Raw genomic sequence first — 15,838 nt, 5'->3', positions numbered from 1 at the left:
CAGTTAAGGTGCAGTCCTCATTTTGGACGAGTGATGGGTTTATTGAGGACTAAGGAGGCCTGACAGGGTTGTCAAGGCAAAAAAAAAAGATTCCTATGCCTGTTTTCTCACAGCGGTAACTACAGTTCACTGCTACTCCTGGTAAATTAAGCTCCAGTGGAGACGACTTCCAACAGCGTTTTGAGTGAATGTTGGCTGGATAAGAGAGAATTATATCCTCTGTGGTCTTAACTTCTTTTGTCCTAATCCTGAGGAGTATTCTGTATGGTGAGGGTGAATTACTGGTCAGTTTGGAAGGTTGCAGGGTGTCTGTAAGGCCAATGCACTCTTATTTGCTGAGGTATTTAGCACATTCTTATGTATTAAAGCTTGTGTCTACTATTTTGATTGGAGTATGACTTTGGTTCCCTCTAATGGTGTTTTGGTGCATTGATTCCTTTACATATAAAAGTAAAAATGAGAGAACAATCTTAGAAGAACCATTATGTTTATTGTGTACTCATCAGTATTAAGAAAAATATACCTTTTTTTTATTCGTTCATGGGATGTGGGTGTCGCTGGCGAGGCCGGCATTTATTGCCCTTGAGAAGGTGATGGTGAGCCACCTCCTTGAACTGCTGCAGTCCGTGTGGTGAAGGTTCTCCCGCAGTGCTGTTAGGAAGGGAGTTCCAGGATTTTGACCCAGCGACGATGAAGGAACGGTGATATATTTCCAAGTCGGGATGGTGTGTGACTTGGAGGGGAACGTGCAGGTGGTGTTGTCCCTATGTACCTGCTGCTCTTGTCCTTCTAGGTGGTAGAGGTCACGGGCTTGGGAGGTGCTGTCGAAGAAGCCTTGGCGAGTTGCTGCAGTGCATCCTGTGTATGGTACACACTGCGGCCACTGTGCGCCGGTGGTGAAGGGAGTGAATGTTTAGGGTGGTGGATGGGGTGCCAATCAAGCAGGCTGCTTTGTCCTGGATGGTGTCGAGCTTCTTGAGTGTTGTTGGAGTTGCACTGATCCAGGCAAGTGGAGAGTATTCCATCACACTCCTGACTTGTGCCTTGTAGATGTTGGAAAGGCTTTGGGGAGTCAGGAGGTGGGTCACTCGCCGCAGAATACCCAGCCTCTGGCTTGCTCTTGTGGCTACAGTATTTATATGGCTGGTCCAGTTAAGTTTCTGGTCAATGGTGACCCCCAGGATGTTGATGGTGGGGGATTCGGCGATGGTAATGCCGTTGAATGTCAAAGGGAGGTGGTTAGGCTCTCTTGTTGGAGGTGGTCATTGCCTGGCACTTTTCTGGCGCGATTGTTACTTGCCACTTATGAGCCCAAGCCTGGATGTTGTCCAGGTCTTACTGCATGCGGGCTCGGACTGCTTCATTATCTGAGGGGTTGCGAATGGAACTGAACACTGTGCAATCATCAGCGAACATCCCCATTTCTGACCTTATGATGGAGGGAAGGTCATTGATGAAGCAGCTGAAGATGGTTGGGCCTAGGACACTGCCTTGAGGAGCTCCTGCAGCAATGTCCTGGGGCTGAGATGATTGGCCTCCAACAACCACTACCATCTTCCTTTGTGCTAGGTATGACTCCAGCCACTGGAGAGTTTTCCCCCTGATTCCCATTGACTTCAATTTTACTCGGGCTCCTTGGTGCCACACTCGGTCAGATGCTGCCTTGATGTCAAGGGCAGTCACTCTCACCTCACCTCTGGAATTCAGCTCTTTTGTCCATGTTTGGACCAAGGCTGTAATGTGGTCTGGAGCCGAGTGGTCCTGGCGGAACCCAAACTGAGCATCGGTGAGCAGGTTATTGGTGAGTAAGTGCCGCTTGATAGCACTGTCGACAACACCTTCCATCACTTTGCTGATGATCGAGAGTAGACTGATGGGGCGGTAATTGGCCGGATTGGATTTGCCCTGCTTTTTGTGGACAGGACATACCTGGGCAATTTTCCACATTGTCGGGTGGATGCCAGTGTTGTAGCTGTACTGGAACAGCTTGGCGAGAAGCGCAGCTAGTTCTGGAGCACAAGTCTTCAGCACTACAGCCGGGATGTTGTCGGGGTCCATAGCCTTTGCTGTAACCAATGTACTCAGCCGTTTCTTGATATCACGTGGAGTGAATTGAATTGGCTGAAGACTGGCTTCTGTGATGGTGGGGATATCGGGAGGCGGCCGAGATGCATCATCCACTCGGCACTTCTGGCTGAAGATGTTTGCAAACGCGTCAGCCTTGTCTTTTGCACTCACGTGCTGGACTCTGCCATCGTTGAGGATGGGGTTGTTTACAGAGCCTCCTCCTCCCGTTAGTTGTTTAATTGTCCACCACCATTCACGACTGGATGTGGCAGGACTGCAGAGCTTTGATCTGATCCATTGGTTGTGGAATTGCTTAGCTCTGTCTAGCATGTTGCTTCCACTGTTTAGCATGCATGTAGTCCTGAGTTGTAGCTTCACCGGGTTGGCACCTCATTTTTAGGTACGCCTGATGCTGTTCCTGGCATGCTCTTCTACACTCTTCATTGAACCAGGGTTGATCCCCTGGCTTGTTGGTAATGGTAGAGTGAGAAATATGCCAGGCCATGAGGTTACAGATTGTGCTGGAATACAATTCTGCTGCTGCTGATGGCCCACAACGCCTCATGGATGCCCAGTTTTGAGCTGCTAGATCTGTTCTGAATCTATCCCATTTAGCACGGTGGTAGTGCCACACAACACGTTGGACGGTGTCCTCAGTGCGAAGACGGGACTTCATCTCCACGAGGACTGTGCGGTGGTCACTCCTACCAATTCTGTCATGGACAGATGCATCTGCGACAGGTAGATTGGTGAGGACGAGGTCAAGTAAGTTTTTCCCTCGTGTTGGTTCGCTCACCACCTGCCGCAGGCCCAGTCTAGCAGCTATGTCCTTCAGGACTCGGCCAGCTCGGTCAGTAGTGGTGCTACCGAGCCACTCTTGGTGATGGACATTGAAGTCCCCGACCCAGAGTAAAATCTGTGCCCTTGCTACCCTCTGTGCTTCCTCCAAGTGGTGTTCAACATGGAGGAGGATTGATTCATCAGCTGAGGGAGGGCGGTAGGTGGTAATCAGCAGGAGGTTTCCTTGCCCATGTTTTACCTGGTGCCATGAGAGTCAATGTTGAGGACTCCCAGGGCCACTCCCTCCTGACTGTATATCACTGTACAGCCACCTCTGGTGGGTCTGTCCTGCTGGTGGGACAGGACATACCCAGGGATGGTGATGGAAGAGTCTGGGACATTGGCTGAAAGGTATGATTCTGAGAGTATGGCTATGTCAGGCTGTTGCTTGACTAGTCTGTGGGACAGCTCTCCCAATTTTGGCGCAAGTCCCCAGATGTTAGTGAGGAGGACTTTGCAGGGTTGACTGGGCTTGATTTGCCTGTGTCGTGTCCGATGCCTAGTGGTCCGATGCCGAGTGGTCTGTCTGGTTTTATTCTTATGACTTTTTTTAGCAAGATTTTACAACTGAGTGGCTTGCTAGGCCATTTCAGAGGGCAATTAAGAATCAACCACATTGCTGTGGGTTTGGAGTCACATATATACCTGCACAAGTTAAACTCTTCCGCTACATGGCACTGTTGTCAGGCTGTTTGCCAAAAATACTGGGACACTCCAGAATTGTCTGCTGTGATTTAGACTGTTGTCATTTCTTACAACATAAAATTTTTCTATGGTTGTTAAGCTTTAACTTTCTGTGTTAGTATGTACCCACCTGATGAAATGATCCATCTTTTACTTTACAGAGTACTTTTTCTAACCGAACATTTCAAGTCTTGCAATAAAATTCTGTTAACAGTTTGACAGCAGTACAAGAAAAAGCAAATTACTGCAGATGTTGGAAATCTGAAGCTCAACTCTGACAAAAGGTTATATCTAAAACGTTAACTTTTTTCCTTTCTCCACAGATGCTACCTAATTTTGAATGCATTTCTGTTTTTATTTTTAACAATAGTTACAAAAATATTATCACCTCATATTTAAATTTGGAACATTTATTTTTTCCACAGGGGGAAGTGATAGCAATGGATAAGATTGCAAGTAAGTTAAAGAAGATTAAGCGGAATGCTGAGAATTTACAGCTGAAGTGTATAAAAGTGTTTTGCTATGATGGAACTAAAGCTCTTGCAACGGAAGGAACTTGGGATGGGCAAGGTATGAAAGCAATAATTGAGCAAAGTTTGAAAGTACTGAAAAGTTGTGATTGTGCTTATATATATAAAAAGCCTCATATTCTTTTAAGTACTCAGGATGTAACAAAGTGGTATTTAACATTCAGAGAATGTCTAAGTAAATCTGCCAGTATTTTGTTTTTCATTTTCTAAATCTTTAAACAAGTCGGTTTGTACGCAATTATGTTGTCCTGCCCAAAATGCACTATAGGAAAAGGAAGAATGGAGCTGATCTGGTGGTGGAAAAAAACAAATCTTAGATCTTTTATCAATTGATTTCTCCACAATGCAGCATCATATGACACAGAACATTACTTCAGCCAAGAAGTTACTTTAAAAACCTTTGATAACGGAACCTCGGTTTTAATTAGTCATGTTTCTTATGCAGTTGAGATGATATATAATGTTTTCGTAAATTGAAGAATTTAGTAGTTATGTTTGATTCAAGCTACACAGCTAACAATTTCTGATTTCTACAGTGGGGCCTCCATTCACACCGGAATCTTTTGATCGTGTACTTCTAGATGCACCTTGCAGTGGGTTAGGTCAAAGGCCAAATATGGCCTGTGATTGGAGCTTGAAGGAAATCACTTCTTATCAGCCATTGCAGCGAAAGTTGTTTAGAGTGGTAAGTGCTTTCCCTTAGTAGAGTTTGATAAGTGTTCTCCTTGTTTAATGCAACACTAATGTAATTAGTAAAATAATTCATTAGAAGACCCATTTTACGTACATTCTTGCAAAAACATAAATATCCATTCTATTTGAAAGTGTTAAGACTTTTTTGATGCATTTTTGTTTTGAAAGATCCACTAGTACCAATTAGTAAACTTAGTGTTGTCAAAATTTGATTTTTTTTAAGTACAAGCAATCTAAGAGGGACACTGGTGAACTATAATTTCACTGTAACTTCTCTTGTAATCTGACTTTGTCTTTCATTTTCTAAAGTTTTAAAACCAGTCCTGTTGTCCTGCCCATTGTTCTTCCATCTAACAGTTAATAGAGAGAAAACTCCAGGGAAGGTGCTTTGAATCTAATGTATATTCCTTAATAGCTGAGTGGTGAAATCCACCTTCAGATGCTGGTACACCATAGCTACTGAGAGTGGAGGTGGTGTGGGCTGGTGCTTGGGGTGGGATCCCCTATTGGTACACGGCTGGCCCAGTGGTACGCACCCTGGGATCGACCTGTCACATTCCTGGGCCACGGCAACCCTCTCCGCTTTGCCAGATTTTCCATGTTTCCCTCTTCCTCTGCTATTCTGCTGTAACCATTTACACCTCCTCTGGACCCATCTTTTGTTTCTATACTTGTCCCATTGCCACCACCTTTTTGCCTTGCACCATCATCCCTTTTGTCATTTAATCACTTCTGCCCTCCACCCTATCACAGATCTTCCCTTTTATTCTTTCCCTGCTCCCTTTTTCCCTGGCTCTGTACTTGCTTAAAATACTGTGGATTTTGCTTTTATTTTATATTTGGCTCTGGTTTCTAACTGCGAAGTATTTTCCTAGGCAGTCAACTTACTAAAACCTGGAGGCATTTTGGTGTATAGCACCTGTACAATAACTTTGGCAGAAAATGAAGAACAAGTTGCCTGGGCACTCGATTCTTTTCCTTGTTTATGCCTGCAGCCACAGGTGAGTGTATCATTCATATGTCGATAACCTAGTTAATTCTGCTTAAGAAATAATAGTTTTACTAAATTGATATGTACTGTTTTCTCCAATAAAACAACACATGGAATTGGGGGTAATATACTGGCATGGATTGAGGATTGGTTAACAGATAGAAAACAGAGAGTAATAAACGGGTCTTTTTCAGGTTGGCAGACTGTGACTAGTGGGGTACCGCAGGGATCGGTGCTTGGGCCCCAGCTATTTACAATCTCTATCATTGATTTGAGTGAGGGGACCAAATGTAATATTTCCAAGTTTGCTGATGACACAAAACTGGGCGGGAATGTGAGTAGTGAGGAGGATGCAAAGTGGTCAAGAACATGGCAGATGGAATATAATGTGGAAAAATGTGAAGTTATCCTTTTTGGTAGAAAAAACATAAATGCAGAGTATCTTTTAAATGGTAAGAGATTGGGAAATGTTGATGTTCAAAGGGACCTGGGTGTCCTTGTACATGAGTCACTGAAAGCTAACGTGCAGGTGCAGCAAGCAATTAGGAAGGCAAATGGTATGTTGGCCTTTATTACAAGAGGATTTGAGTACAGGAGTAAAGATTTCTTACTGCAATTATACAGGGCCTTGCTGAGACCGCACCTGGAGTATTGTGTACAATTTTGGTCTCCTTACCTAAGGATATACTTGCCATAGAGGGAGTGCAACGAAAGTTCACAAGACTGATTCCTGGGATGGCTGGATTGTCGTATGAGGAGAGATTGAGTAGACTAGGCCTGTATTCTCTAGAGTTTAGAAGAATGAGAGGTGATCTCATTGAAACATACAAAATTCTTACAGGGCTCGATAGGGTAGATGCAAAGAGGATGTTTCCCCTGGCTGGGGAATCTAGAACCAGGGGTCACAGTCTCAGAATAAGGGGTAGGCCATTTAGGACTGAGATGAGAAATTTCTTCACGCAGAGGGTGGTGAATCTTTGAAATTCTCTACCCCAGAGCGCTGTGGAGGCTCAGTCACTGAGTACATTCAAAACAGAGATCGATAGATTTCTAGATAGTAAAGGCATCAAGGGATATGGGGATGGTGCAGGAAAATGGCACTGAGGTAGAAGATCAGCCATGATCTTGTTGAATAGTGGAGCAGGCTCGAGGGGCCGGATGGCCTACTCCTGCTCCTATTTCTTATGTTCTTATGTGTTGTGTGTGCATTTAAAATTTGGTTTTAAAAAAAGTGCTGTTGAAAAATTACAAAATACATGTTTAATTTGTCAAACTAATTGTTGAGATTAGAAATTGTTAAAATTGATGAACTCCTCTAATCTCTGCAGATAAGGAGTCAAAGCCAGAGAAGGCAGGATCAGAAGATGGGGGATTTTAAAATTCTCATTGTTGTTTTCAAATCCCTTCATGGCCTCGCCCCACCCTAGTCCTTGTAACCTCCTCAAGCCCTACAACTCTCCGAGATCTCTCCGCTCCTCCAATTCTGGCCCCTTGCGCATCCCCGATTTTAATTGCTCCACTATTGGCGGTCGTGCCTTCAGCTGCCTCGGTCCTAAGCTCTGGAATTCCCTTACTAAACCTCTTTACCTCTCTCTCCTCCTTTAAGAATTGTAAACAATTTTACAACACCAAGTTATAGTCCAGCAATTTTATTTTAAATTCACAAGCTTTCGGAGGCTATCTCCTTCCTCAGGTGAACGATGTGGACTTTAAGATGTTGCTTAAAACCTACCTCTTTGACCAAGCTTTTGGTTACCTGTCCTAATATCTCCTCACGTGGCTCGGAGTCAAATTTTGTTTGATAATCACTCCTATAAAGCACCTTGGTACGTTTTACCATGTTGAAGGTGCTATATAAAGGCAAGTTGTTATTGGGGTAACTGGAATAGGGCGCACAGCCGTAATTGAGTCTCCATTTTAAAATCATACATGCTGTCCTTAGTTTTTATACATAACCAGTTGAAAACGTCAACTAGAAAGCAAGATACAAAGACTGACTGGTACTAATTATTGCAGTTGGGTTGAGGGGTTTCACATTAGTTTGACTCTATCACCTGGTGTGGGGGAAGTATCACAAACAAATCCAATTATAGACTGTACCATAAATTAGAGGAAATAAATAAGAGACTTAACCTGATGAATCTGCTGAAATGAATCTGACACTTAGTGAGATTTATATTCATAAACTCTATCTACAGTGGAGTCAGGGAAAATTACCCACATTTTTATCCACCGCAACCTCCCTACCATATTATAGTTACCAGGGCTCAGAACAAAAAGCATTTGCAGGTTAGCAATTGTGTCTCAAAAACCTTCGTATTGTTGCAGAATACATATTTTGTTCCACTGTTTTAAAAGTAGTATTCGCCAGGATAACCCAAAAACAACTTTTCCAATGTGTGTTCATTAACTTCCCTCATACAGTAATTAATGAGAACAGAAAATTGTACCGGTATTCCTAGTCTGTGCTCGACCCCTGCTTTGGCTGTGAGTCCCAGCCGCTCTCTCCATCAGTCCTGCATTCTGTCATTTATTTTTCTGGGCAAAAAAGGTAGCTTAAACAAAAATTAGGGGGATGAGACCTCAATGAACCGGACGTGCAGCAAAGAGGGGAGATATGGATGCTGTTGACGGACAGAGATGGACTAGTGGTGGGAGCACTGACTGCTGAAAACAGCAGGTGCACCAGGCAGCTGTGGCAAGAGATTGAGGCAGGTGGAGTTGCGACAGCACAGCAGAGCAAGGGGCCAAAGCAGACTGGAGATCAGGAAAGTGGGCCTTGGATTTATATATATTCATTTAGTAAAAATATGAACCACTCTCTGAAGTTTAAAAAAGTGGGCGGGAGGTTCACCACAACATTTGTGTAAAGGAGAAGTAGAAGGCGCCACGGTCAATTTAAATAATGGCTACATAAAAACTAGCACGTTTTGGTCAAGACAAGCAACAAAGCAGCAGCTTGCAGCTTTGAATGACATGTCATAACATCAATTTACAGTTGTACTATGGAATATGTTGGCTCACTATATGGAATGACAAAGCTACTGTCCAAAGGAAATGCTCTCTGTGTGTGAAATGAAGGAAACCCTGTCTATTCAAATTGATATAACAGACCGTGAAAGCTGTACTGAGTTACACTCCCATCTACCATCAGCCTCCATAAATGTTAATGGTCAGGTAGCTAAAATTGATGCCAGACACCCCTCATATTCCCAAATAGGATTAGTCAAAACAACTTGCATTCATATAGGCAATATAAACTAAATGGTATAATTTTAAAGGGGGTGCAGGAACAGAGAGACCTGGGGGTTCACATACAGAAATCTTTGAAGAAGACAGGACAAGTTGATAAAACTGTTAAAAAAGCATATGGGATCCTTGGCTTTATAAATAGAGGTGTAGAGTACAAAAGCAAGTTATGATAAACTGGTTATGTCTCAGCTGGAGTATTGTGGTGCCCAGAATTGGACATATTTTAGAAAGGACCTGAAGGTGGGGCAGGCCTGACTCATCTGAGTCACAAACTCTAGAAATACAGGGGCCTGTCAGTGCGGCAGGACCAGAGTGAACTGCTGAGAGTTTGGTAAGTTTGGGAGTTTGGTGAAGTGGGGGAAGGAGGTGCTGCTTTGCCTTGCTTTTCCTAACTTTTTCCCCAGAGCGGCAGTGGACCTGAGCAGTAGAAGATTGAGATTGGGGAATAAAAGCAGCAGCAGACCTGCAACAAGAGAAAACTACTGTGCAACGTCACAGGTGAGGCAGGAGAGTCCGAGAGGTGAGCACAGTATAAAAGGAGAGACCTAGAGCGGGAGGAGAGTCTGAGAATCTGGGGCAAGTCATGGCAGCACAGCTCGCACCCGTGATAGGCTCCTCCTGCACTATGTGGGAAGTCATGGACATTACCAGTGTCCCTGGCGACCATGTGTGCAGGAAGTGTGTCCAGCTGCAGCTACTGGCTAACCGTATTTCGGAGCTGGAGCTGCGGGTGGATTCACTGTGGAGCATCCGCGATGCTGAGACTATCGTGGATAGCACGTTCAGTGAGGCGGTCACACCGCAGGTAAAGATTACGCAGGCAGAAAGGAAATGGGTGACCGCCAGGCAGAGTAAAAGGACTAGGCAGGTAGAGCAGGAGTCCCCTGGGGCCATCTCCCTCTCAAACAGATATTCTGCTTTAGATGCTGTTGGGGGAGATGGCTTATCAGGGGAAAGCAGCAAGAGCCAAGTTCAGGGCACCACGGGTGGCTCTGCTGCACAGGAGGGGAGGAAGAAGAGTGGCAGGGCTATAGTGATAGGTGATTCAATTGTAAGGGAAACAGATAGGCGTTTCTGCGGCCGCAAACGTGACTCCAGGATGGTATGTTGCCTCCCTGGTGCAAGGGTCAAGGATGTCACGGAGCGGCTGCAGGGCATTCTGGAGGGGGAGGATGAACAGCCAGTAGTCGTGGTCCATATTGGTACCAACGACATAGGTAGAAAAAGGGATGAGGTCCTGCAAGATGAATTTAAGGAGTTAGGAGATAAATTAAAAAGCAAGACTTCAAAGGTAGTGATCTCAGGATTGCTACCAGTGCCACGTGCTAGTGAGTATAGGAACAGGAGAATAGACAGGATGAATGCGTGGCTGCAGGGATGGTGTAGGAGGGAGGGATTTAGATTCCTGGGACATTGGGACCGGTTCTGGGGAAGGTGGGACCTGTACAAGCGGGACGGGTTACACCCGAGCAGGACCGGGACCAATGTCCTCGCGGGGGTGTTTGCTAGTACTGTTGGGGAAGGTTTAAACTAGAGTGGCAGGGGGATGGGAACCTGAGCGGGGAGTCAGAAGGGAATAAAGTTGAGAGCAGCAAGAGAGGGGAAGACCCAGGAGAAATCTACAATACAAATAGTACAAACAGTTGTTCAAGAACAAGTGAAATGGAAAAGCGTAGAGCAGCGGAAAGAAAGTGTACTTTAGGCACGACAAATAAAATAAAAACTAGAAGGCGTAAGGCGATTAACCCAGCATCAAAGCTGAAGGTCAAGCTAGGGTGTGTGGCCCAACTAAGAGTTCTGTATACAAATGCACGGAGTATAAGGAATAAATTAAATGAACTACAGGTTCAAATTCAAATTGGAGGGTATGACATGATAGCTATTACTGAGACTTGGCCGCAGGATGGTCAGGATTGGGAACTAATTATACCGGGTTATAAGGCCTACAGGAGAGATAGGGAATGGAAGAGGGGGAGGAGTAGCCTTAATGATTAGAGATGAAATCACTTCAGTGATAAAGGGGGATATAACGAGAGGTAAGCAGCCAACAGAGACCTTATGGGTTGAATTGAGAAATAGGAAAGGATCTAAGACTATAGTGGGAGTTGTATATGGGAGCCCTGGCAGCAGCTCTGAAGTGCTAGATTGTATAAATGCAGAGATTAGACAAGCGTGTAAGAAAGGCATAGTGGTCTTAATGGGGGACTTTAACCTTCACATAGATTGGGAAAAGCAGACTAGCAACTGTCAGAAAGGTAGTGAATTTCTTGAGTGTATCCGGAATAATTTTCTACAGCAGTATGTCCTAGAGGCAACAAGGGGGCAAGCCATACTAGATTTAGTAATGAGTAATGAACCAGATTTAGTTAACGGCTTAACTGTGCGTGAACATCTATCCAATAGTGATCATAACATGATCGAGTTCAATGTAGTGTTTGAAAGGGAAAAAAGTGAATCAGCTGCTAAGATTCTAGACTTGGGCAAGGCCGACTTCAATGGGATGAGACAGAGACTGTCCACAGTAAACTGGGCAAATCTGTTAATGGGTAAAACGACTGATGATCAGTGGGAAATGTTTAAAGAAACATTTAACGTGATACAGAATCTGTTTATACCCCTGAGGGGCAAGAACTCTACTTGCCAAAAAAAACAGCCATGGACAACTAAAGAGGTAAGGGACAGTATAAGACATAAGGAAAGGGCATACAAAAAGGCAAAAAATGGCACAGATCCTGGCGATTGGGAAAGATACAAAGATCAACAAAGGGTCACAAAACAGATAGTAAGGGCTACAAAAAGAGAGTATGAAAAGAAACTCGCAAGGGACATCAAAACCAATACGAAGAACTTTTATAGTTATATTAGGAAAAAGAGGGTGGTCAGGAGCAGTGTTGGCCCCTTAAAAACTGAAAGTGGGGATATTGTCATTGACAATGGGGAAATGGCGGACATGTTGAACAATTACTTTGCGTCAGTATTTACAGTCAAAAAAGAGGATAGCATGCTGGAAATCCCAAGAAAACTTATATTGAATCGGGGACAGGGACTTGATAAAATTAACATAAGTAAAGCAACAGTAATGAAGAAAATAAAAGCACTAAAGAGTGACAATCCCCAGGACCAGATGGTTTCCATCCCAGGGTTTTAAAGGAAGCAGGTGAGCACATTGCGGATGCCCTAACTATAATCTTTCAAAGTTCTCTAGATTCAGGAACTGTCCCTCTAGATTGGAAAATTGCACATATCACTCCGCTTTTTAAGAAAGGAGAGAGAGGGAAACCGGGGAATTATAGACCAGTTTGCCTAACATCTGTTGTGGGGAAAATGCTGGAGTCTATAATTAAGGATAGGGTGACTGAACACCTCGAGAATTTTCAGTTAATCAGAGAGATCCAGCATGGATTTATGAAAGGTAGGTCGTGCCTGACAAACCTGATTGAATTTTTTGAAGAGGTGACTGAAGTAGTGGACAGGGGAATGTCAATGGATGTTATTTATATGGACTTCCAGAAGGCATTTGATAAGGTCCCACATAAGAGACTGTTAGCTAAGATAGAAGCCCATGGAATCGAGGGAAAAGTACGGACTTGGTTAGGAAGTTGGCTGAGCGAAAGGCGACAGAAAGTAGGGATAATGGGAAGGTACTCACATTGGCAGGATGTGACTAGTGGAGTCCCGCAGGGATCTGTCTTGGGGCCTCAATTGTTCACAATATTTATTAACGACTTAGATGAAGGCATAGAAAGTCTCATATCTAAGTTTGCCGATGACACAAAGATTGGTGGCATTGTAAGCAGTGTAGATGAAAACATAAAATTACAAAGCGATATTGATAGATTAGGTGAATGGGCAGAACTGTGGCAGATGGAATTCAATGTAGACAAATGTGAGGTCATCCACTTTGGATCAAAAAAGGATAGAACAGGGTACTTTCTAAATGGTAAAAAGTTAAAAACAGTGGATGCCCAAAGGGACTTAGGGGTTCAGGTACATAGATCATTGAAGTGTCATGAACAGGTGCAGAAAATAATCAATAAGGCAAATGGAATGTTGGCCTTTATATCTAGAGGACTATAGTGCAAGGGGGCAGAAGTTATGCTGCAGCTGTACAAAACCCTGGTTAGACCGCACCTGGAGTACTGTGAGCAGTTCTGGGCACCGCACCTTCGGAAGGACATATTGGCCTTGGAGGGAGTGCAGCGTAGGTTTACTAGAATGATACCTGGACTTCAAGGGTTAAGTTACGAGGAGAGATTACACAAATTGGGGTTGTATTCTCTAGAGTTTTGAAGGTTAAGGTGATCTGATCGAAATTTATAAGATATTAAGGGGAACAGATTGGGTGGATAGAGAGAAACTATTTCTGCTGGTTGGGGATTTTAGGAGTAGGGGGCGCAGTCTAAAAATTAGAGCCAGACCTTTCAGGAGCAAGATTAGAAAACATTTCTACACACAAAGGGTTGTAGAAGTTTGGAACTCTCTTCCGCAAATGGCAATTGATACTAGCTCAAATTGCTAAATTTAAATCTGAGATAGATAGCTTTTTGGCAACCAAAGGTATTAAGGGATATGGGCCAAAGGCAGGGATATGGGCCAAAGGCAGGAAAATGGAGTTAGATCACAGATCAGCCATGATCTTATCAAATGGCGGAGCAGGCATGAGGGGCTGAATGGCCTACTCCTGTTCCTATGTTCCTATGTCAAGGCCTTGGAGAGGGAGCAGATGAGATTTACCAGAATGGTTTCAGGAATGAGGGACTTCAGATATGTGGAAAGACTAGAGAAGCTGAGATTTTTCTCCTTGGAGCAGAGAAGGTTAAGGGAAGATTTAATAGAGGTATTCAAAATTATGAAGGGTTTTGATAGAGTAGATAGGGAGAAACTGTTTCCAGTGGCAGCAGAGTTGATAATTGGCAAAAGAGGGGAGAGATGAGGAGATTTTTTTTCACACGAGTTATGATCTGGAATGCACTGCCTGAAAGGGTAGTGGAAGCATATTCAATAGTTATTTCAAAAGAAAATTGGTTATATAAACAAAAATTTGCAGGGGAGAGGAACTAATTAGATAGCTCCTTCAAAGAACCAGCACAGGCACGATGGGATGAATGGCCTCCTTTTGTGCTGTAAGATTTTATGATTCTGTAGTTCCTTTAATGGAATAAAATACCCTAAAATGCTTCACAGAGATGTAATCAAAAAATGGATGCCAAGCCAAAGAAGGAGATATTAGGGTGAAGCAAAGCTTGGTCAAAGATAGGGTTTTAAGGAGGAGAGAAAGGTGAAGAGACGAAGAGGTTTAGGGAGGGAATTCCAGAACTGGGGCCTAGCTGGCTGAAAGCATGGCTTCCAATTGTGGGGCAAAGGGAGGAGAGGGATACCGAAGAGACCAGAGTCAGTTTAGACAGGTTGTAAGGCTGGAAGAGGTTACAGAGAGGGAGGGACGAGACCATGAAGGGATTTAAGCACGGGAATTTTAAATTTGAGGAGTTGAGACAATGTACGTCAGTATGGACAGGGGTTATAGGTCAATGGGTTTTGATGTGGGATAGGAGATAGCAGGGTTTTGGACGAGCTGAAGTTTATGGAGGCTGAGAAATGGGAGGTGTTTAGTCGAGACTGGAGGTGACAAAGGTATGTGTGAGGGTTTCAGCAACAGATAGGCTGAAGTAGAGGCAGATGATGTTACATATCAGAGGATATACAGTCAGATACTCAACTCTGGATCGAATAGGACACCGCGATTGTGAACAATCTGGTTCAGCCCGAGAGTGGCCAGAGGGGAGGTTGGAGTTTTTGCCAAGAGTACAGAATTGTGGTGGGGATGTAAGACAATGGCTTTGGCCTTCCAATGTTTAAATGAAGGAAATTCCAGCTTATCCAACACTGGATGTCAGACAAGCAATAGGAGAGGACCAAGGATTGATCCTTGGGGGACTCCCAAGATAATGGTGCAAGGGCTGGAAGAGAAGCTATTACTGGAGATAATCTGGTACAAATGGAGGGGTATAATTGGAACCAAGTGAGGACAGTGCTAGTGAGCTGGACAACAGAGGAGAGGCATTGGAGAAAGATGGTGTCGTTAACCATATCAAAGGCGGCAGAGAGGAGGATGGATAATGCACCATGATCACAGTCACAGAGAATGTTGTTTGTGACTTTGGTAAGGATAATCTTGTTGCTGTGGGAGAGGCGGAAACCCGAGTGGACAGATTCATAAAGGGAGTTGTGGGAGAGATGGGCACGGATTTGAGAGTCAGCACGTTGGAGAGGAAGGGGAGGTTGGAGATTAGGTGGTTGTTTGCAATGACGTAAGAGTCAAGGGTGGGTTTTTTGAGGAGAGCATGATGGTGGTTTTGAAAGGGAGGGGTGGGGCAGACAGTTGCTGAGGAGATGGAACCATTTCCAATGTCAGCTGGCATGAGAGCAAGAAGGGAAGTTGGGTGGTCATTAGTTTAATGGAAGTAGGGTCAAACAAACAAGGGATGGATTTCATCAACAAAATTAGCTCAAAAGGAAATAGGGGAAGATGGGAGAGAAGCTGGAGATAAATGGGAATTCAGAACTAGGGCAAGGGGGCTATGAGAAAGTTCGGCTTGGTGGGCAAGAGGAGGGAGGAGAGGCAGCTGAACGGATGGTTGCTATCTTCATGACAGGTCCATGAGCTCCTTGCATTTCTTATTAGAGGTTAGGTGGAGAGGGTAAGAGAGAGGGGTTTATGAAGATGTTTGATAGTGGAGAAAATAAGTTTTTGCTCTTCAGGATGATTCTAGTGTGGTTGGGT

General features: G+C 44.2%; 1 protein-coding gene across 4 annotated transcripts in view; it reads left to right on the top strand.

Moving 5' to 3' along the window:
• Positions 1 to 15,838, top strand: part of nsun6 (NOP2/Sun RNA methyltransferase 6) — a 47,493-nt gene that overhangs the window by 29,934 nt on the left and 1,721 nt on the right. For all 4 annotated transcript variants that reach the window (XM_068007087.1, XM_068007088.1, XM_068007086.1 and 1 more), the window contains 3 exons: positions 4,017 to 4,161; positions 4,658 to 4,806; positions 5,690 to 5,815. In XM_068007087.1, the coding sequence (XP_067863188.1) occupies positions 4,017 to 4,161; positions 4,658 to 4,806; positions 5,690 to 5,815 (420 nt within the window). The remainder of the gene's footprint in view (positions 1 to 4,016; positions 4,162 to 4,657; positions 4,807 to 5,689; positions 5,816 to 15,838) is intronic.

Source organism: Heptranchias perlo, chromosome 2 (assembly GCF_035084215.1).
Source record: "Heptranchias perlo isolate sHepPer1 chromosome 2, sHepPer1.hap1, whole genome shotgun sequence".
Taxonomy (NCBI): domain Eukaryota; kingdom Metazoa; phylum Chordata; class Chondrichthyes; order Hexanchiformes; family Hexanchidae; genus Heptranchias; species Heptranchias perlo.
Note: the sequence above shows the minus strand (reverse complement) of the source record. Positions and strands in the feature narration are given on the sequence as shown.